The sequence below is a fragment of the Molothrus ater genome, chromosome 9 (assembly GCF_012460135.2).
Source record: "Molothrus ater isolate BHLD 08-10-18 breed brown headed cowbird chromosome 9, BPBGC_Mater_1.1, whole genome shotgun sequence".
Lineage (NCBI taxonomy): Eukaryota > Metazoa > Chordata > Aves > Passeriformes > Icteridae > Molothrus > Molothrus ater.
This window is the reverse complement of record NC_050486.2, coordinates 21,049,394-21,071,822: the sequence shown is the minus strand read 5'-3', so window position 1 is coordinate 21,071,822 and position 22,429 is coordinate 21,049,394. Positions and strand designations below refer to the sequence as shown.

The window sequence follows — 22,429 nt, the reverse complement described above, 5'->3', positions numbered from 1 at the left end:
GTTCATCATGCATATGAGGAGTATCAGGGGTGCGCAAAGGAGCTGCTGGCTTGAAGTGTGGAGGTGTGAGTGAATGTGAGAAGTGGGGAAGGAAGCAATGAATAGCAGGGAATGGCCCCAGCTAGAACACTTGTCATTACAGCTGAGATTCCAAGAGTTATGGATGCATCAGTAGGCTAAAGATTAGGTATCATTGCAGGTAAATTCAGAGAATCACAGACTTGTTAGGGTTGGAAGGGATCTCTGGAGATCATCCAGTCCAATCCCCGTGCCAAGGCAGGGTCACCAGGACAGGTGACAGAGGAACACCTCCAGGTGGGTCTCGAATGTCTCCGGAAAGGGACAATCCAAGGGCAGCCCGTTCAGGACTCCTTGCAGCAGCGGGCAAGGACGGGGCTCAGAACCCTTGCAGAGTGTGACAGTCAGAGAGCTCGGGAGTGGGGAGGAGGTGCCACAGCTCAGGGGAGTCAAGCAAAGAGCAGGCACGGCTCGGACAGGTTTCGGCTAAGAGAGATGAGTGACCACAGAGGCGCGGAGCCCTCAGGACTTGGGGGAGGTGTCCTAGCCACGCACTGGGATGGCCCTTGAGGACACAAGGCGGGTACGTGCTGGCCCCAGGGCAGACGAGGAGTCGGGCCGGCAGGGAGAGGATGAGATCCCGCCGAGCACGGGGGGGTGGGAACCGGGGCCCCCAGACCCGGCGCGGCGTCGAGGCGCGGCCACGCGGCGGGGCCGGCCGCGGAGAACTACGACCCCCAGCGTGCCCCGCGGGGCGGCGCGAGGCACGCGCCTGCGCGAGGGGGCGCGGCGGGTCGGAAGCCCCGCCCCCACCGGCGGCGGGCGGCGCTGCGGTTGGGCGGCGGCGCTGCCGCTCAGCGCGGGGTCGGGGGTCAGAGTGCGGGCGGTGAGTGGCGGTGCCGGGCACTCGTGGTGCGGAGTGCGGGGCGCGGGGCCCGGCCCGGCCGGGCCGGGGCGGCTTCGCCGCGGGGGTGGTGCGGGAGGCGGGCGGCGGCTCGGCCCAGCCCTGCGGGGCCCAGCCGGCGCGGGGGGCCCCGCAGGCCTGGCGGAGGCGAGGGGCCGCCGTGGCCCGGGGCGGGGGGTAAAGGCCCGGCGCGGAGCGGGGGCGCGGCCCGGCCCCCCGCGGTGGCGGGGCTCGAACGAGGGGCGTGGGGCTGCGGGCGGGGCAGGGTGGGGGTGCCGGTGCCGGTGCCGGTGAGGACCGGGGGCGGCCCCGGCCCGAGGGGAGGGCGCGGGGTGGCGGCGCCTCGTCCGCTCGACGCCCGGGTTGCCGGGCCCTCCGCGCCCCGGTGCGGCCCGGAGGGGAGGTCTGGAGGGTGGCTGTGGCAGCAGTCCCCCAGATCCCAGGTGCAGCGGGATCAATCGCTTTCAGGGCTTGAGGAAGGGAAAACAGCCCGTCTGCCCAGGGGCTGGGCACGGGCTGAGCTGCAGGCAGCAGCAAGGATTTTTTTATGTTTTGGGATGTGGAGGTTCATAGGTAGAGGTAATGAGGGAGTAGGAGATTTGGTTTTGGTTTGGTTTTTTTTCCCTATATTTTTTACCCTGTGAGATTGAACTGATCACCTGTCTCAGATCTGGAGAGTGAAGTAAACTTGCGAAAGCTTAGGAGTACAGTCTGTTTACTTGTTTCCTGAGTGGCAGTAGGAATTTCTTCTCCTTTTCTTTACTTGCTGCTATGCTGTTACAGGTGTTTCTTCCAAACTGAGATGTACAAAGAGGTGTTGTCATTTACTGCTGATGTTCTGTCTTTTACAAGTCCTGTGTCTGGTGGATTTACGTGGTCATTGCTGGCCTGTTTGCTGATAAGTGTGACATTTGTTTTGCTACTTCTTTACTTACCTAGTTTCTTTATTGAGCTTTTGGTTCCAGAGATGGTAGATTGGCAGCTGCTGTTTAGTCTGAACTCTTGATATTCTTTCAGCTGTGATGCAAGGGGACCAGCAAGTTTTCTAATATGTTAATGCTTGCACTGTGTCTCAGGAAGGATGAGGTATACAGGGCTCCAGGAATGTACATCTCCAAAATACTTGTCCCATCAGATGCTGTTAACAGCTGTTGGAGGATTTTACCTGGTTTCTTTTTGATGGTAACTTGAATCGATTTTGTCCTGTAGTGTCTTTTTGAAACACTGTAACATCTCATATCTCTTGATATTAAAGTTGGCATCTGAACTTTTAATAAAGAATGAATTATTCTGAAATTCAGTAGTATGTTAAAAGTCTAGTTGATTAGTCCCCACTGCATAGGCTTGGGAAATTTGATTTCAGATGGTGTTTTTTACTTCAGATATTTTTGTTTCCATTTTGAAGCACTGGATTCTGCCCTTTGCCACTGAATTTTCACATTAATTTACAGTGTGGACTAAATGTTTGTTTTGTTTCAAAGAGTGGCCCTGTGGCCCTTTTATGCATTCTTGTTCATCTCAAACTTTGAGTTGCTCTACATGAATAGTGTGTTTGGTTTGGTTTTTTTTTTTTGTAAGGTTAGTGTGTTTAGACAGATTTGAATGGTACAAAAATCCAAAAGAAGAAAGTAATTAAAGCCTTTTAAAAATGCCTGTGTGCCTGATGCTAAATAAAGAAGACCTTGGATTGAATAAACACTGATAGGACCTAAAGTTTCTGTTCTGCACTTTAGAGATCCTTCAGTTTGCTTTCTTTAGAGGGCCTGATCACTGCTGGTTTGGTGCTTATCTTGTTTTGATTCTGTTAACTTTGGTAGGCCTTGATTTTTTTTTTTATTTTTTTTACCCTCTTAATTTTGGAAATAGAGTTCTGGAAGATACTTAAATGTGTGAAGTATTTGCATTTTACCCTGTCTCTCTGTCAGTCCTGTGGCCACCTGCAGTGGAGGGCCCCAAGGCTGTGGAGTGCAGGTGTGGTGACATCCAGGTAAATGGTGCAGGACTGCCCAGGGAGCCTGGGCTTACAGGGGAGCATGGAAGGCTGTAAGCAGCTGTGCTTTTGTCACAAGTCTCTCAGATCTGAAGCAGGTATTTTTGCTAGAAATGGTCCTGCTGAGACTCCTGGTGTTTCACTGTAGTAGTGATGAGCTAACATACCAGTGTGGTGCCATGGTGAGCAGGGGAATAAGGGAAGAATTGGATGAGTTGAGGCTGTCAAGACATAACCTAGAGCAGAGGTGCTGGCTGTGCTAGGGACCATTTGGACCATTTCCCTTCTTCCCTGTGAGAAGTGATCTCAGCTGGCCTGAGGCCAGCTGAAAAGTTATGTTCTCCCTAGATATGTTGTATAGGTAAAGATATTTCTCTTCCAACCAAAAAAATGGTTTTTTTTTTAAATTTCAGCTGTATTTGCTACAATCTACTTTTTTTTTCTGTGGTTGAATGTTAGGGTCAACATCTTATCTTCCCTGGCAGATTTTCTGGGCTGAGACTGGGTTATGTGGAAACCATGCCCCACTGTAGCTGCTACTCTGCTTGGAGCCTTTGCCAGTGTACCAAGACACAGCTTTGGCTTGCTTTTAACACTTTTGGAGCTCATTTGTGAAGAACAGAAGTTACTGGTGTATTGAACAATGCAAATCTTGTTTCCCTGAATTCAGGCTGAGATTCATTTGGCACTCTCAGGTGTTAACTTTCATTTTTCAGATAACGAAGGTGTGCAGCTGTATAAGTGGTGTGCAAAACTGTGGCATTCGTGTGTATGAAAATGAAATAATTATGTGTGCCAGATACCATTAAACAAAGGGTGGCCTACTATGTCTCCTTTCCATTAAATTAGGCCAATGTGCAATAGTAGCTTTTACTGACTGGATGGGCAGTAGCTACAAATCTCTAGCTCCTGGCACTGGGAGCTGTGCTGAGGATTGAGGCAGTGAAGTGCCATAAATTTCAGAATTTATCTCAAAGACCAGGGCTGGGAAAGTTTGAATGAAAACTAAGACATGTTATTTTTGGACAGCGAATGGATTGACCATTGGAACGAGCTGTCTGAAGGTAGAGGGGAACCTCCATTCTTCATGCTGCAATTCAAGGCCAGAAACTTTTCTGAAAGATATTCAAGCCTTTGGGCTCAGCTAAGGAAATGGAAACTTTAGGGCCAGCATTACATGAGGTTGAGACCAGATGGTCTGGTGGGCTTTGTGAATTCAAGTTTAATGTGTCTATGCTGCTACAGCCAAGATAACTTCTCCATTCTCTGCAAAGTGCCATGTCATCCCAGGTGTCTCTGTCCTGGTCTGAGTACATGGGTTGGCGAGCAGCTGAGCTGACCAACAGCCCCAATGGCTCATCTCATTCCTGCTTCTGCCAGTGTGGGCTCATCCTCTTCTTTGAGCTTTGCTATTCATCCAGCCTGGCCCTGAGCTAACTCATCTCACTAAACCAGCCAGAAACTATCTTGTTTTAATTGTGTTTTATTCTGGCTGTGTTAGTCCTTTTATAGGTTCCTGTGGTTGAATCGGCTCGCAGAAGGGCCAGACAAGCTCAGGAACTGGTGTAACGTAATCAGCAGGAGAGCAAGACTGAGAGGGAAGGACAGGCCTGCCTCCTTTTGGCCTCCCAGAGCTGTTGGCTTGGTCATTTTGTGTAGTGGTGCATTTTCTTATGGCTCCCAGGCAGAGGCAGGAGACTGGACTAGAAGATTTTTGGTCTGATCCTGTGCAACTGTTCTTTTCCTTAATAGCAAATCTGTTCTTCCTCTTTGGCTTTTGCTGTATGTGTCCCTGTTATTGCTTCTTTGTTTTAATTTTTGTTCTTTCCTTTCTCTACATTTCTTCTAAGTGACCAGTCCTTTGCTGTGTGGAACTTCTTCAGACTCCAGCTTAGACCCGTTTGCTCATCTGCAGTTACTCTTGGAGAAGGTTTAAAAATACACAGCAAAGCCTGTCTTAGGAGACCAGTCAAGGAGCTGACGAAAGTGGGTTGCCTAGCAGAGGTGGCCTAATAAAATTGGAGTGGAATTGTACTGTGCATCTTTGGGACGGCTTCTGGGTGGTCTGTTCAGACAAATTCGTGTCCTGCTGGTGTGGAGTCTCATGTGGGTTTCACTGTGTTGTCAAGTGAACTGAGATGTGTTTGTTTCCCAGCTTTGTAGGGTGCCATAGCTGCAGCAAGTGCTTCCCTAAGTAATCAGCGCCTTCGGCCTTGCACATTGTGATCTCACAAGCCATCGCGTCTGTGATGTCACAATGGAAGAGATTCTGGTGCTCTGACATGTGTGGTCGTGCCTTTGACAAATCAGCCAAGGAACCCAGCGGCAAGAATGAGCTCAAGAAATGGGAGAGACCTTCCTTAACCCAAGAGTGCCCTCCATCCTTTAGTCAGCCTTTTCCATGTTCACTTATCTCTTCCATAATGACCATACAGAGGGAAACCAGTGCCTGTATAGGGTGAATTATTTTTTTCAGTTGACCTACCAAGATGCATGTTTCTCCCAGATGAGCAGTTGCCCAACTCTCCTCCTGTACCCCTCATTCTTATCTGTTGTTCCCCTCACTTGTATTGCTTCTAATTTTAGACTGTAAGTTCTTGAGAACAGGGACCTCCTCATCTGTAGTGGGAAGAGCCTGGATGTGATTGTGGAGTACTGTAAAAACAAAATGATGAATGCCAAGTTGTATCTGAGCTGAGTAATGATGGGGCAGCTTATAGACGTGCCATGACATTACAAATTTTCCAAAACACAGGTGTGGTTGTCTAGCAGTGCTGGAGACAAACCCAGCCAAACGTGAAGGGAGTGCAGCCTTGAAGTGTACTGTTCTCATGTTCAAGTGATGATACTGTGAGGTTAACAAATTAAAGAAAGAAGCAATTCTACCTGTCTAAAATTGTGTTACTTTATTAAACAGTTCTAAAAGCTTTGTCTTTTGTTATTTGTTTTACTTTATGTTGGTTGGTTTTTTTGGCAAGTTTGAGTGGTGAGAGTGGATAAGCTGGTCTTGTTCATAGTCTCTTGTTTCCTGCCTCACAGGCTAGCCAGGTGCTGTCATTTTTGTGCTGTAGTTCATCTAATGAAATATTTGGTTTTAGGTTAAGGTTGATTAAAAAACACCCTGAGTTATCTCTATTGTTCTTCAGTTATATTTTCACACAAGTGAAATATGGGCTCACATTTGACCTCTGAGTATGCATTTGAACAGCTACCAAAATTGAAGTCCTGCATTTTTTGTTATACTGTGTTCCAGGTGTCACTAAATGTGTGCAATTTTGTTCTACAGAAAGCATCTCTATTACCCTAACTTTTTTTCCTCCACAATTCAATAAAATAGACAAACCTGACTTACATTTTTGATTGGTTTTCGTTGCTCTAGCCTTGAGTTCAGTTGTCTGCTGGAGGCCAGGAGTCACAGCTGCCCCTACCCAGGTTTTGCACAAATAATAAACAAGCATTTTGCTCCCAGAGCTTGCTTGCTTTTATTTTTTAATTTCAGTTTCTCTTGTAGTTTAGGTTAGTGGGGGGTTTTCTTGTTTGTTTTGTAATATGGTGGAGGGCTGTCTTGTCATAATGAAGTAATTTAACATGTGAGTGAAGGCTCTCATGAAATGTAAGTTCTTGGGTCACCCTGCCAATGTGAAGTTAGGTGTTGTCTTCCTGCCCCTTCCCTACTCAGCTTATCAAACTGGAAAATAAAAGGGAATATTTTGGGCTCAAAGGCAAACTGTAATTTTAATTTGATGTAGTTGTAAAAAGTTAATATTTATGTTATGTGCCAGGAGTCATTAAGCTCAAGTTCTTAGTAGACTAATTTGACCTGCCATTGATGAATTTGACTCCTCTGGAGCTTGTGTGGTGCACATCTCTCTCTGTGACTTGGGGGCTGCCCTGCAGGCAGGGGACAGCATTTGCACTGCCCTGCTGGCTCTTGTCACCAGCATTCTTCACGTGGCAGGAGTTTCCTGTCTTGTTCCTTGCTGCTTTGTTTGTCCCTAAGCAACCTTCCCAGTAGGAAGCCTGGCGTGCAGCAGCAGCCAGTGCAGATTCTCCGCTTCACACCCAGTGGGGCCCCTGGCAAAGCTGATGGCTACAGCTGACACTTGCCTTTCTCTTGGCTTTCCTTCCTTACTGGTGATCAAACTGTCGTGCTTTAGTGCCATGTGCTTGGACTGCTAAAGAAGCAAGAGCTGTGCTCAGCCTGAACTTGTCTTGGTACCTGCAGCCGATGTTCAGAGAACATTTTTTTCTTAATTTATTTTTAAAATATAGATGCTGGTTTTAGCCAGTACTGTCATATGGAAAACACAGTGTTACACAGCCCAGAACAGAAACTATCTTCCAGCTGAAACCCACCACATATAGCCATTTCCCATCTTACTGAGTGTAGCAAATGTAAAGTGCTGTCACATTTTCCTAGGTCTGTGTACAATCTGTCAAAATAATTCCTGAGGTCCAACCTCAGTTCATGGTCCCGTAACATTTCATACGTATCTGTGTGAGGAATTTGAGCTGTGTGATATGAAATATTAACCTAGTAAGGTTGACTGCCAGATGTGACAGCTTGCATTGTCTGAGATTATAATCTGATCCTGTGTGTATAAGAAATATATATATATGGTGTTTTATGTAGGTTTGGAAATGGAATCACTGAACAGGTGGATTTATATGGCTAGAGCTGGGTTTTTAATTTTTGAAGCTGCATTGCTTGCATCATTTTCTCTTGGAAAAAAGTACAGGGTAACTAGTAGTGCTTTGCATTGTCATAGCCATTATAAATGCTTTACATGACATCTAATAAAGTGTGTTTGCTCACCAGCTATCTTGTGCTCTGAGGCACTCTGACCTTGCCAAAGAAGATGATGTGAGGTCTTCCCAGGGCACCCAGAGCAGTGGCTGGGTAAACATACCGTTAAAACTTCATTTGGCTGAAGGTGCAGAGTTTGCAGTGGGGTTGCCCTTGTTTGTATGCTGCCTGTGTAGGGAAATCCACATGCAATACCCCACTTCACACACCTTTGTTCAGAGCACTGCACCCTTTGCTACATGGGAGAGTGGGGAGGGAGGCTGCTTTTAGCGTGGGGAGCCTGATCCTGTTGCTACATGTGGAGCACTGCAGAAGCTGTTAGTTTAAACAGGCACTGTTAATTTCCTCCATGGATGTCACATGGTGCTTTTGAGACCCTGATCTGCCATGCCAGGGTCTGGCATGATGCTGCTGTGTCTGCTTGGGGATGTGCCTGAATCCTGCCAAGCATCTGGTTTACCTTTGCCATGGACTCAGTGGCTTGGGAACCCCTGCACCAAAGTGTGTAGTGCAACCCAGCCTGAAGATTCATGGGGTCCGTGTCAGACACCCTGGTCTTGCCAGTTAAGATACATTAGAGAAGAGATCTTGCTCTGGGTGGGTGGATAATACATGTTTTATTGCCTGTGTTTGATAGGGGTTGAAGCCTGTCTGCCTCTCCCACTCCAACTGTGTGTTTTATTTGATGCAGTAGGCTAAAGACCAGGTTTTCCTGCAACTAACTTACAAGCTGCTTTATTCTGAGATATTATATTTGTTGTGATGGGCCTTTAGACTCATGGTAGTTAGAAGATTTAAAGCATGCATACCTTAAATATCTTTTATCTGGCACATGTTAGAAGAAAATATAAGTAACTTCTATTTGGCTGTAATGCATTTATGAATGACAGCCAAAGCTGCAGATGAAAAGGCAATAGGTAGAACTGAGCCCCTTCAACATAAATGCCATGTTGGGCTCTTCATTTTTGGTTTTGTAACTTGAGTTTTCAGTTTTTGAGGTACCTGCTCTCTGGCACAGTGCTTTAATAAAGCAAACAGCTTCAAAACTTGAAAGCCTTGAGGCAGGGGCAATGCATATATGCCATGGAATTGGCAGTGTGGGCACTGGCTTGGTCTTAAACATTTCAACTTCTTTGATTTTTGCCTTTCACTCAAAAGCTTGGAAAGGGAAGGTTACCAAACGCGTGTTTACTCGAAGCACACAACCTGCTTAGCCGCAATTATCTCCTAATCTGGTCCTTCCGAGTTTCTCTGGTCTCGCAGGTAAATACAGATTTAGCTGTTATTCAAGGCATATTATTTACCTCATTAAGTGTGTGTTTTGGCACGTGCATTATTTACCTGACAGACTAACGGATGGGAGAGAGCAAATGCTGTCTTTTGTGCAAACAGTGACTTTGTTTGTGAGCAGCAAGTCCCCGTTTTGCTGTGGCCACTTTGTCTCCATGTCTCATGGTGGGTACTTCCATCCCTTCATGGTAGAGCAAAAAGCCAGCGCAGGTGTGGGGAGGGCATGCTCATAAAAGGGCAGATGGGTGGCATATCAAGTGATGGACTTCTTCCACAAGCAGTGGGACCAACTGTGGGGATAGATTTAAATATCCTATATAGCTTGGTGTGTGTGTATATATATGCATACACAATTAGAGGGGGTACTCCTATCCTTGTTCAAGAGGACTGAGTTGGTGCAATTTGCTTCTTTAGTTATCAGTCCCTGTACCCACCCATGTAACACCATGAACTAGTCTTGAATTCTTATTCCTGTAGATCTATTAACAGACCTGAGGCTGACCCATCTTGGATAGTGACAATCCTGACAACTTTTTCCTGCAAAGTTTTAGAAGAAAGGTAGCAGGAGGGGAAATCCAGGTCCTCTCAACATGGATAAGGCAATTTATTTAATAGTGTTAGATGAAAGTATCAGAAAGTGATGGCTGAGTGAGGTACTGCTTTGGGAGGAAGACTGTAGCCTGTAGACTCCTGCTTGCATTTTACACTTCCTGCAGTACCTGCGTGTGATCATTTGAACTGATAGCCTCCTCTGGGAGAAATACCTGAAATTAGAAATGGAGTGTAGCACTAAAATCACATCTCTGAGAAACTTTGTATACAGAGGAAACGAGAACTTTCCTGGGGAGAAGCCTTCCAGCCACCAGCCACCTGGATTTGTAATGGAAATGCCATGTTTTGGTGCAACTGGCAGATGTTTCAGGGTCAAACTCTTTGGATGAGTTGTAGTGCTGGTATGTGTATTGCTGTGTTTAATTTTTACCACGTATCAGAAACTGCATTGTATATGAAAAGATAAAAGGCCTCAGAAATTTCAACAGGGCTTAGATTGGATATTCTGTGTTTTATTTGGTTTGTATTATGTTTTGCGATAATGAGGTTCAGCAGTGGGGTGTGATCTGGTGCCTAGAGCCATGACTGTTGTGTATCTCATAGTTCTTAATTTAGAGTCATTTGCAGAGGTTAATTTTCAGTTGCCTGTGATTCTGAACACCTTAAGCTTAATCCAAATGTCATCTGTTGTGCTTAGAGCAGGTTACTGTGTTATTTCAGGTTTGTGATGCTGGAACCTCCACTGAGATGCACAAAGGGAATCCCTGTCAGAGGAGGACAGTGAACAGATACCAGTGGAGATGAGATGTAGGTGTGCATGAGTAACATGAGTCTCTCTTCAGTTTCAGATGCCTCTGGATGTTCAATGATAGCACTCCTCCATACTGGAGCAGCAAAGTTTCCCTCAAACTTACTTTCAAGGTCAAGACAAGCTGTGTCCCTCCTCTTCCCAGCTGGTGTTCTTGAAAGGTTCTGCTCCATCGTAAGCAGGAAACTGGCGTCCCACGGCTTTGGAGCTTCCATGGCAGCAATGTCATCCTTCCCTCCACAGAGATATCACTACTTCTTAGTGCTGGATTTTGAGGCTACATGTGATAAACCGCAGATTCATCCTCAGGTAAATAGTTAATCGTGTTAATTGTTGCCTTGCAAGTTGCTGCTGCTCTTCTGAGAGATAAAAGGAAAAAAACCACAGTGCTGGCTCACTAATTTTTTCTGGTTTGTTCCACCTCCTTTCTGTTGCTGGTTCTCCAGAGCGCTTGCCAGTCACCTGCTGTCGCAGGAGCAATGCCAGGACTGTTTGGTGGGAATGAATAAAGGAGTCTGATTTCCGTCAAGGAAGTGACAATTCATGTGTTATTGAAAACACAATTCATATGTGTTATTTAAGTCATGTATACTTGTCATTTGTCTGAACTGGGAAGGGTCTAAAAGTCTTTGGCTGGAAGCTTGCATTAATAGATGGCAGCCGTGTTTGATTCTGCAAGGAAAAATTCTACTGTTGGTAACGAACAGCTTTAGGAAAAGAATATTTTGAATTATGGGAATGTGTGCAACATAATGGTATTTATAAGTAGAGAACAAAAACAGTTTTTTAGATAATTTCAGCAAGATCAGATGTCTTGCCTGGGTTTTAACTCTGGAGTGTAATGAGACAGGAAGAGTTCAGCTTCAGAGAGATCTTCTAGTGCTCTGCAACTTGAGACATATGGAGATCCAGATGAAGTACAAAACTTATCTGCAAACAGTTCATCCACAGTACTGTAGAGCAGATTAGTAAAAATATTCTCAGTTGTTATCAGGATAGGCCTAGGTTTTTAACGGGAAAACTGTACTAAAAAGAAAAAAACCCTTGATATTAGGTGATATTCTGATATTTATTGATATTCTGTTTGTTAGTGAACAAACAGAATTTCTGGGTCTAAAGTGGACTCAACCTCCTCTGCAAAGTAATTGGTCTGCATATGTTAGTAATACCTGCATTGGGTCACAAGTTCCTTTTGATTTGTTTCAACTATATGAAAGGCTGAAGCAGTTTTCAGTGTGGTGTCTCATTACTGAAGTGACTCAGTGCAGTGTGTGCGTTTCCCAGTGCCGCTGTGTTTCCCTTGCACTTGTCCTAACAAAGGATTGGTGCAAGTTGGGATCAAACTTGACTCCTGTCTTCCCCAGTAGTGCCTTGGTGGGTGCTGCCTGTCCTTTGTGTTTCTTGAAAAGTGGATAGCAAATTCCCTGCTCTTTTGCTGGCTCTTTGTGGGAGGCTGTTGTGGCTCTGCATCCAGTTCTACTAGCAGGCTCTTAAGCACTCCCCAAGTGAGATATCAGGCTATTTCCTGCATGCTCTGCCTCGGGTGCACAGACCTGTCAAAGCTGTAAATTGGATCTACCTTGTCCCTTTGGATATGGGCTTGGTCTGTGCACATTTTGATGCAAAACCATGATGCATGTGGAGCTAGTTTACAGCTGGCAGTAAAAAGGAGCATGAGTGGAATATGATTACTACTGTTTTAAGGAGCTTTGTCCCCAAGTCCTTGCCAGGGAAAGTAATGGTCTGGGCCAATGCAGATCTGCTATATATTTTGTTGGTGAGATAGCACCTTTAAGGTGGAGATGTTCTTCAGTGTTGTTTTTCCAGTCTGCTGTGTTCAGTGCCTGTCTGCATCATATAATGTGTTGAAAGGGCTGTCAGTCCCTCACATCCTCACTAACAAATTAGTTTGACAAATAAAGAAATTACTTTTGCTACATAGGTCTCAATGTAGCTGGAAAGGCTGAAGGTGCCTGCCAAAATCTGGAAACATATCTCTTATGTCTTTGCTGACCAGCATGGCTTTTGTCCTCTTCACTGCTAGGCTGTATGTCATGGTGAGCAAACTGTGCCATGCGTTTCAGTGATGTTTTCTGCAAAGTTTTAGTGACAGGCTCTTTCACTGCAGGATTGATAGACAGGTTTTGGAGGTTTGGTCTGAGGTCAGAGCTGGGAGCTAGAAATGGTCATGTGCTGATCTTCACTGTGATACTGATATTTTTTTTGCTTTTATTTTAATACCTGCAAAATAGAAGTTTAGATACAATGAAATTCAGATGCAGTGGGATTTGATGAGAAGGCTGTGTATACAGAGCTAAGCTAAGCTGTGATCCACGTTACTTTAAGTGGGTAGGCATAACTGTAAGTTTAGCCAGTTCAGCCTAAAAATCTTGCAAGAGTTCACTTGCCACCATACAGCACATTTCACATTTCTCACTCACTGTTCTTAAAAATATTCTGGCTTCTTACAAGAAACTACTGACAGAGCTATCTTTTTATGTACACTAAGATGTGTGACTGCCACATCTGCTCCCCCCTCCCATTGTATTTACTTGTGCTCCTCTGTAACTGGCAGCCTTGCTGCCTTCATCCCTGGGGAAGTCCTTCATGCTCATTCGTGAGCCCTGAAGACCCCTTCATTTCCATTCCCTTTCACATTGCCTGATCTCTCTCTGAGGTCTCGTGTTATGGCCTCTGTAATGGGGATCAAGGAGGGTCAAGGACAGTGGTATTCCCCTGGGAAGCCATCTGCATTGTGGCTCTGGTGGCTGAGACTGCTGTCTGAGTGCCTTGTGCCCACTGCCCTGTGCTTTACCACTCACTCCTGTGTCAGGCATCGAGGGTCCTTCATGTTCCCTGCCCTATACCCACAAAGGAACGGGAGCATCCTTGCAGCCCTGACTTCTGACTGCTTTCAGAAGATACGCCCCTCCATCAGTGCTTGTTTATATACACATAGAAACTGCTCAGCTTTATTGGCTTTCTGGATGTATGCATGAATAATGGGACCATCCCAGGGAGAAAAGAAGGTGTGGGGGGTTTTAACTGCACAGTCTGTGTCATGTAGTGTTTTAGCCAGCCAAAGGTCATTAGGGGTTGGCAGCAAGAGATGTTTATGGCTGGCCTCTCGCATCTCTTTAAAGCTTACCTTGTGCCTTTGGAATGGGATCTGAAGCCCACTGGGGTCAGTTGGGAGCTGTCATTCTGTGGAGGTCAGTGGACCCTGAATGGTGGTGGTGTATTTCATTTTTCAGCTCTGAGTTTTTTCTTTTACTGTCTGGTAAGAGTTTATAAGTACCTGCTTTTATACACTGTCAGCCCATAGAGCTGGATACATATGGAGCTTTAGCTTCATGAGAAGATGCATTAATAAGTGGGAGTCTTGCTCTTTTGTCCCTTCGTCCTTGTAGACACCAATGTTTATGATGGTCAGTGCTTTCAGTGACTGTGTTAAGCAGCTCCACAGACTCAGATCTGTGGCTGCCTTTATTAATGCAGTAAGAAGGTGTGCCTCTTTCAGTCAGCAAGCCAAGTATCTTGCCTTCAACTTCAGCCAAGCAGATGAAAATAAATTATTTGTTTTAAATATAAAAAGTCTGACAGTAGAAATCAGATCTGTTCAAAGCTGAATTTGAAATTGGCCTTCTATATATGATGTTAATCTCTACTCTAATTTATTAAAGCCACTTAAATGAAAATCAAATAAAATTCAAGCTCTGTATGTCTGCTGCCTGGAAGCGTAGAAGAGCATCAGATCTCTGACCTGCTGGAAGGAGCTGGATCTAGGAGTAGCTGAGCTGCTAAATGAGCTTTCAGTAATGATAAAGTTGCATTTTTTCATGTCGGTTTTTTTAGGTGTTCATTGTCTCAGATTCACTCAAATTGGTAATCATTTGGGAAGTAGTAATTGGCCTCTTTCAAACTCTCTGTAAAGGGAAAATATGAAATGTTCAGATCTTCTTATTGCTGAAGAAGATTGTGACCAGAAGCAGAAGAATAAATTGTTTACAGCCAGTGTTTTCTGTGTCCTCCTAAACAGTACTTTTTAAATGCGAAAATACCTTGATTTTTTTGTTAGTGTATCCTAGATACTTCAACTCTGTTTAGCATGCATTTAGATTGTTATTTTGGGAGAATTTTTAATTATAATTGCTGTCAGATAAAACTGGATATACTAATAAATATAAAACATCACTCACCATTTCAACACAAAACCATAAACACTGACACAGACTAAGCAGATGTTCAGTTACTAATTTATTTTTGGTGTTCAAGCAAATCTGGATGATCACAGTACATATGGTGATTGGCAAAAGTGTATTAACAAATAGGAGCCAGTCTTTCTGTAAGATAATATTTAGTACAAATGCAGGAGAAGGTTATATCAGATTCAGTGTGCATTTCCTTGAGTGCTGCTGTAAAAGAGCATTACATGTGTTTTCCCTTGAACATCAGTCTCACATCCAGCTCCCAGTCACGGGCAGGTACAGCTGGAGTGGCTGTGATCTGTACAGCTGCCTGTCCTGCTCTATCTGCGATCTTGTTACTGCAGCAGGGACAACTGAGTCATGTGTCTCTCTGCTCCTGAGCTGCTGTGATTTATAGACTGACCTTGTACTGGGAGTGGATGCTAATTTCCACCAAATTTAGGCCATATCAACAGATGTGCAGTCCCTGCCAAGCTCTCTGTGTAGGATGACTAGATAGAGGATAGGGAAGCTGCCTTGGGAGCCATACCTGAAGGTACTTTGTAGGAGGAATGTGTCCTTGAAATCACAAACTTGCTGCAGGAAGAGGCGATGGAGGGATCGCTCATCTGCTGGGGAGCAGGCTGCAAGGTACTTTCTGTGTGCTTTCCATGTTGTTTTCCGTGGAGACTGAATCAAGGCAATCCCAGCTGAAGGCCAGGATGGGAATGCAGGTGTCTCACGCAGTAACAGACATTGTCACAATCCTACCCAGAGGTGGATAGAGGACCTATGTGCATCTGTGCCTGCCTGTTCTATCTAGACATCCCCTTGTAGCAGCTTTCATCTTGCACTGTTTTTGTGTGGCTGTTAAGCTCAATGCACTAGAATCACCTGCCAAAACCTTTATTGAGGATGATCATGAGTTGCTGAAAAATAAAGAAATTCAGGCTTGTTTCCCATGGCAACTTTAACTCAGCATAAGTATTACAGTAGAATATTAATCTGTAATTACCTATGTTCATGCATCTTGGGCTTGGGTGTAGTTTTAATAACCTACTTCTCCATTCAGCTTCTTACAATGCTGTTTCTAGAGAAATGCTGTTAAAAATACATGTAACATAGTGACTTAAAAGTATTGTTTTTCTTTTACTACGGGTAAGTAAATATGTATATATTTATCACCTCTTTGCCTGTTATGGCTGTTATTATGCTATTGTTCTTACATCAGAATGCTTTAAATTTCTAGAGTGGCAGGAAACAGTTCATATAAGAGCCCTTTCAAATGCATTTTCCTGTTTGCGTTGAGATTTTGAACAAACCTCTTTAGGCCTTGTAGCTTTAGAGGATTGCACTGCACCTGGTGTCAGACCTGCACTTGGAGACCTCCCTCATTCTCCCAGTAAGTGGGGACAACCTTGCTGTGACCCATATCAATCTGACAGGGTGGGTTATGACTTCAGGCAACAGAATTAGCAGTATTTATTTTAAACCTGATGAGCTAGAGAACATGAACAGTTATTGAACCCAACTCTCCTGGAGAGCACAACCATGAGACCACCAGGCAAGACATCTGATGCACAAAAAAAAAAAATCAAAGCAATGTTTTATTTAAAGATATAAACCCAGCATTATTATAGCAACAATTCTAAAATACCAAGGCACTCGGGTGGCCAATGGCTGCAGTCCTAACCTGACCTAACCTGCTCAGCTTTTGGCTGGCTATTGACAGGCTGATGAGATGACTACTTTAAAGCAATCAGTCATGTTGCCCTTTCCCTCACAGTGTGCAGAGACCCCACATCAGTTATGCATCCCTGCGTGCAATTTCCCACCTGTGCTGTTTGAACACTGTATCCTTAGCTGTGCAAACATTACACATCGTTTAGGTGACAAGTTGCAAAGTTAAGTAGACTTGTTGTTACAGCAGAAAGTAGTTGAGTGGCAGTCACCCTGAAAGGAAAAGATCCAAGCTAGCTCAGGAATGTGCAAGTGTGCTGGATTGGTTGCCTCTCCATAAAGCCACTGATGAGGGCTACGTGTGCTTCTTGAAATACTCTCATCATGTGCATTTCTGAAGTGAAGGGAATGGGTGTCCCAGGTTTGTATATTTGCTGTGCTTGTCCTGCTGTGTGCATGGCCCAGTGTGGTTGTGGATGATTGGTGTGTGCCTGCTGCTCTTTCACAGCCTCTGAGGCATGGGAAGTATTTTGCATCACTCCCAGCATAATGTTTGAAAACTAGGCAGTATTCTTTCATGGCATAGTGCCCAACTAGTGCTACTTGGGGATGATGCTTTTCAGGCTGCCGTGGTTCCTGAGAAATTGTCTTTGCTGTGTTAAAGTGATCTTGTCTTACCTTTGAACAAAACCTTCCTGATAAAGAAGCAATGCAACTCAGCTCTTTTAGTGAGAAGGACACAGGACATGCTTAAATCTTGTGGGCTTTTTCCCCTTTATGCCAAGCTTGCTGTGCAACCATCCCTGTGTTGTCTTTGTTGATCTGTGCACTTGTTAGCTGGCAAAATAACTCTTCATAACATTATTTAGTTCCTTTCTGTCAGGCAGAAATGTGCTGTCATCAGCAGCTAGTTGTGATGTCTGTAAAACCCTGGGTATTCATTTACATGCACTAATGTGCCCTTTCTACCCATCCCAGATGTTTTAGTGTTGTTGGGAACATTGATCATTTGTCCTGCTCAATATCAGGTGAAGAGGTTGGGACTTGAAATGATCTGATAATTCTGCAACAGGGACTGCACGGGCTATTTGTCTGCCATAGAGAGGAGTGGATGTGAAAAAGGATATAGTGTAGTTGCCATCTTGCAGTGGAAAGGTAATACTTGGAAATGTGTGTGTGTGTGTGCTGTTTTTAACTTGGTCTGAGTGCTAAACTTCCCCCAAACTGTCAAGCTTAAATTGTTGTTGGCTGTGTCAGTAGAGATGTTCTGGGTGGTTAAATATATGTCAATAGTGCTTGAAGAAACACATTAAAGTGCTGATGTCTCATGGTTTATATTTCTCATCCCATGTGTGAAAAGAGGGAGATTCTGCCTTACTCTTGATGTCTGGGTCCTGCTGGAAAGATCAAAATAGCTTAGTGAGTTTTGGCAGGGAAAGATGGTGATGAGAGGTAGGAACCAGCCTGGGAGAAAATGATTACTGAAAGTTTTGTTAAGAATGGCAGGACAAGGGTTGTGAGCCTGCTGTCAAGATTTCAGATGCAATGGCAGCCATGAAAAACTCCCAAGGACCACAGTGGTAAGTTTAGGAGAAAAGAGTCGTTTGTGAGACGTGGATCTTCCTTTTGTTGGCCCTGTAAGAAGGGACTTGAGCTGATGAAGTACTTCACTTTGTATCCATACTCTTTAGAAGAAAAAAAAAAGATTCTATTTCAAGAGAGTGAATAAGACAATCAGTGAGTGTGAGCAGGGGTGATCACAGGAAAATGCAGCTGTGAGTGCAGGCTGGATGGCATTGGGGTTGTGTTTAATGCAGTGATGAGAGGTATATAAGATGAGGTCGTTGTTGCAAAAATGAGAAAGGCAATGCTCTGGCCTGTGTCTGCTGTGGGTATGAAGAGCAGTCGGGAATTTAAACAACAGCAAGGGAAATTCAGATTAGACATTAGGAAAAACTTTCCTATGATAAGACTAATGAAACAGGAGGATAGAGTGAGTGCCTGGGGAGTATGTGAGTCTCTCTTATTGGAGTCGGTAAAAACAGCCTAGACAAAGTCAGAAATTATTTAGGGGGTGATGATGCTGCCCTCAGGCAGGTGCATGGACTAGATGTCTCTTTTAAAGCTGAAGCTCCTGGAGGCATGTGATTAGATGGGGATTTCAGCTTCTATTAAAGAAAGAGAAATGGTCCCTCACCCTCAGAGTTGTAAGGCAGCACTGGGAAACAAGAGCCACATTTGATGTCAGTGCAGAACCCAAAATGCAACTCAAAATTTATCTTTGAGGAAATCCAGCCTTTGACATTGGGCTTCAGTGCCTGAGTGTTGGGGGTAGGCAGTGTGATTCACCTGAGAGCAGGGGGAAGAAGAAACATTGGATAATCAATGGTCAGGCAGCAGAATTATTCTTCACGTCATCCTATCCCAGTGTTTCATGATCTTCCCATATGCCTTCCAGTTCTCTTGTGTTTTGTTTTTGATGTGTATTTCCCTTCATGCTTTTCTAGGATGTAGTAGTACTTTTAAATGTATCCATTTGTTAGATGTATGCTTATGTGTATTTTAAGCTAGGTAGTGATGGAAAAAAGAGATTTGGAGGTCAGCTGTTTCCCCAAAGACCTTTTGAGAGGTTTAATCAGTACACAGGGTAACTTAGCCAGGACGGAGGTGCTGAGAGGCTCCACAGTGTGTGTGCAGGCAGACATCCTTTGGAAAGGCAGCATAGCCCTGATTCAGCAGAAGTCCTGCTGTTCCACACTGGAGAGGTGTTGGCTTTATGGTACTTGTTTTGGTTAGTTTAATAAAAATTTAGAAGTGGGGAAAAGACCTATGAGGTCATCTTGGTTACTGCCCCTGAGGGCCAGTGCAAGGCTGCTCACTTGGAAATGGCTTTAGTTAAAATAATAATTAAGGCAGAGGATGGAAACTGGGGAGGCAGATCTGTTAGGCTAGTGCTGTCCTTACTATGTCCCTTTTCGATTTTAATTGCCTTGGAAAAAAAAAGAAAATCACAAGGCTTTAAAAGCTCTGATTCTCTCTGCTCTTCAACGCCCCCACACCCTCTCCCCGATCTTGGAGGCATCAACTCTCATCTGTCAAAGTGTAAATCAGCAATTAAAACACAAACAGCGAAATGCCAAAGATGACCTGAAGCACAAAGCAACTGACAAACAAGTCCGGACAAATCGGCGGATAATTTATAAGCATTGCCCTAAAATCTAATTATTTGGCAATTCGAATTTGCAGCCGGCCAGGGCTGTGCAATAAATTTAACCCGCCATAAATTATTTAGGAGCAGCCCGTGGTGTAAATCAAAAACACGAGTGTTTGTTTAAGAAATAAGCTCCTTGTGCATAAAATGACTTTTTTTTTTTCTTTAAAGAGGGGGGGGGGAAACCATCCCTGAACAAAATGAGCTGGTGCTAAGCTCTGTCCCTCCACAGACACTCCCTTGCCTCTTCTGCCCTTACCTTTTTTGAAGGTGTAAACGGTTATTTTGGTAAGAAGTTTTATGCTTTTCCTTATCAGACAAAATCTGTTTCTCTCAACAGCCTCTGCTTGTTTTTATTGCATTTTGAACAGTCAGCTCTGATTTTTATGGGCATCTTTTATTCTTGTGTTTATTAAACTTCTTCACATGGGGTTAGAGTGAGGGATAAATTATTCTCTGGTAGTTTTTGAACTGAATAGGCCATACAGTCTTCCTCAAATATATAACTCTGTGTCCTGAAGCATGCCCTGTCCACTTTGTACATAGGCGTCTGGATTAAAAGGTTTTGAGAGCTGGGAAGCTCTTGCTGGGCACTTTGTTCTTTCTCTATAATGATAAGGAAAAAGGATAAGCAAAAAGATTGCTCTATGGGAATTAGGGTAATTTCAGGTGCTTTCTTCTCTGACTGGAAATTGTTTTGCAAGTATAGTCTTGTGCTTTCTTTATTAGCAAGAAGATCAAGACAGCTGAATTGATGCACCCCTCCTCTGGTGTTAAGGGGAAGGGAGTTTCATATAGGACAACTGGGTAAGGAGGGGCTGGGTTTATAGCAGTGCTTTCACATGCCATTAAGAATTTTTCAAATCCCTCTTAGAAGAAAGTCCCTCGCCAGTGCACAGTTACCCTGCTGCTGCTCAACCCACTGGCTAGGGACAGCCAGGTTGCACAGGAGACTTCTACCTGGAACTTTTTTTTAAACCCTTGGTTTTTCAGAAGGACAAAAGTTCTGAGGAAGCTGTCACATAGATTTGCTTGGAGTACCTTGAAATAGTAAATGTAGGAGTGTTATAAAGAGAGTGGACCTGGTAATGGATCTGTATAAGCCTCTGGCTCTGTAGGTTCCTATTGTTACTGTGTTTGGGGGCACAGCTGAGGGGAGGGACAGGGTGCTGATGTTTTTTTCTTTAAGCGTGTTAATATTGATTTTAGAAGCTCTGTGTTCCAACAATATAAATGCAAATGCCTGTAATTGGGAGCCTTGTGCAGAATTTCTCAACAGAAAACATGTTCAACTTCTCTGACAATGAAAGGAAAATAAAAAGCCGCTTATTTATTGGTGGTGGTTTGAATCCTGGATTTCCTTTCAAGTTACTTTGCAGTGCTAAATAAAATACCTAATTGCAGTGCTCGCAAAATTCAAATGAGTACATTTGTTCTTCTGGTAGCTCGCGGCTATTTGCAGCCTCTGGACACCCTCAGCATTATTTTAGCACATCCATAACTCCTGGTTGTGCTATAAGGAAAAGCTTGTGGTGGGGGCAGAGGGAAAGCTTAGAAGCCCCAAATGCTGCTGGCACAAATCACTGCCAAAGTTGGAACATTTACTCATTGTTGGAGTGGATATATGTGAGGATCTCAAGGTAACACTTAGGGATGATCAGGCTCTGATAGAAGAAAGGAAGTGTCAGTGAATCTCTGCCCTTAACTCCCTCATGCTGCTTTCTGCCACCTTTCCTGCCTGGGAAGAAGCAGTGAAGGTCCTTGAATGGTGGAGATGGAGCTGAGCATGTTGAGCTCACTGGGCTGCTGTGAAACATGAGAGAGCACCCGGCTGCCTTCCTGCATCACAGTCTCTTGGGGGGTTGTGTGTATGAGTGTCTAAGTGCTCACCGTTTCATAATAATTACTAATGAAATTCTAGATCTGTAATAACATTTCAGATATCTAAAACAAACCATATGCTTGTTAAAAAAAAAGAGAGAGAAAAAAAGTGGAAACAGATCTACTTTAAGTCATAAATTCTTGGTAATAGAGGCCTCTTTTCTCCCCCCTTTCTGTTTATGTTTGATAGATATTTTTGTTTCTGCAAGAATGTCAACTCTTAATTTCATGATGTATCATGGGCTTAAGAAAATTGAATTTAATAAAGGCAAAAGATGAATGGCACCTTTAAAGGTCCCAACACTTGTCTTTATTAGCAGGACAAACTGCAGGGTCTCCAAACACTGCTTCTCTCCAAATGAAAGTTTAAATGAAAAGTACAGCAGTGTCACAGGTTAAATTTCATTGCAGGACTGGCTAACGTCGTTAGTGAGGAGTGGGGCTGATTTCATGGGGCTGGTATCTGTTGCCTTAGATACCAGTGGAGCAAACACTGCCAGAGACTGGAAAAATCTCCGCTATAGGAAGCGTGCAGATAAACAGCCTTTTGGGAAAGGTTCCTTCCCACTTGTTTCAAAAACTGACCCAGTAAGCCCAAGAGAGTGGCTGCACTTTCTCCTAAGATGTTTTAGCTGCCTCTGGGGTTCCACCCCTGCTCCTGGCCATTCACTTCCCTAAGACCTACAGTAATTCTGGATATTGTTAAATTTTCCACATTTTTTAAGTATGGCTTTTTATTTCCTCCGTCTGTCTTAATCCTACCCTTCTGGAAGTGCTTTTTGCCTTTGGTTCTGGGAGGCAAGGACACCTTTGTGTATCAGATCAGCAGCAGGCTGTCTTTCAGTCTCGCTTTGCATCCAGCCACTTGATGGCCTCTGAGGATGTTTGTGGTCCCTTAGGGTACATTCCAGCATTGCCACACAGCCCTGCTATGAAATCCAGCCGGTGTGTGTCCCTCTCTGGAAAGGGAAATGTTTGCCCTGCCTTGCCGTGAGCTTTCCTGCTTCCATGATCACCATCTGGGTGGGATGCAGGCCTAAGGGGCAGTGAGATGCCCCAGACCGATTTGAAAGATGGAATGGTATTATTCTGAGGTTAAGT

The 22,429-nt window shown here is 44.4% G+C and overlaps 1 protein-coding gene across 3 annotated transcripts in view; it reads left to right on the top strand.

Annotated features, from left to right (window-relative positions):
- Nucleotides 1-826: 826 nt before the first annotated feature.
- ERI3 (ERI1 exoribonuclease family member 3) overlaps nt 827-22,429 on the top strand; it is a 130,037-nt gene continuing 108,434 nt past the window's right edge. Inside the window, exons 1-2 of one of the 3 annotated variants that reach the window (XM_036387760.2) lie at nt 827-904; nt 10,404-10,678. In XM_036387760.2, coding sequence (XP_036243653.1) covers nt 10,427-10,678 — 252 coding nt within the window. In that variant the 5' untranslated portion in view covers nt 827-904; nt 10,404-10,426. The other 2 variants (XM_036387759.2, XM_036387758.2) reach the window with 2 other exon arrangements.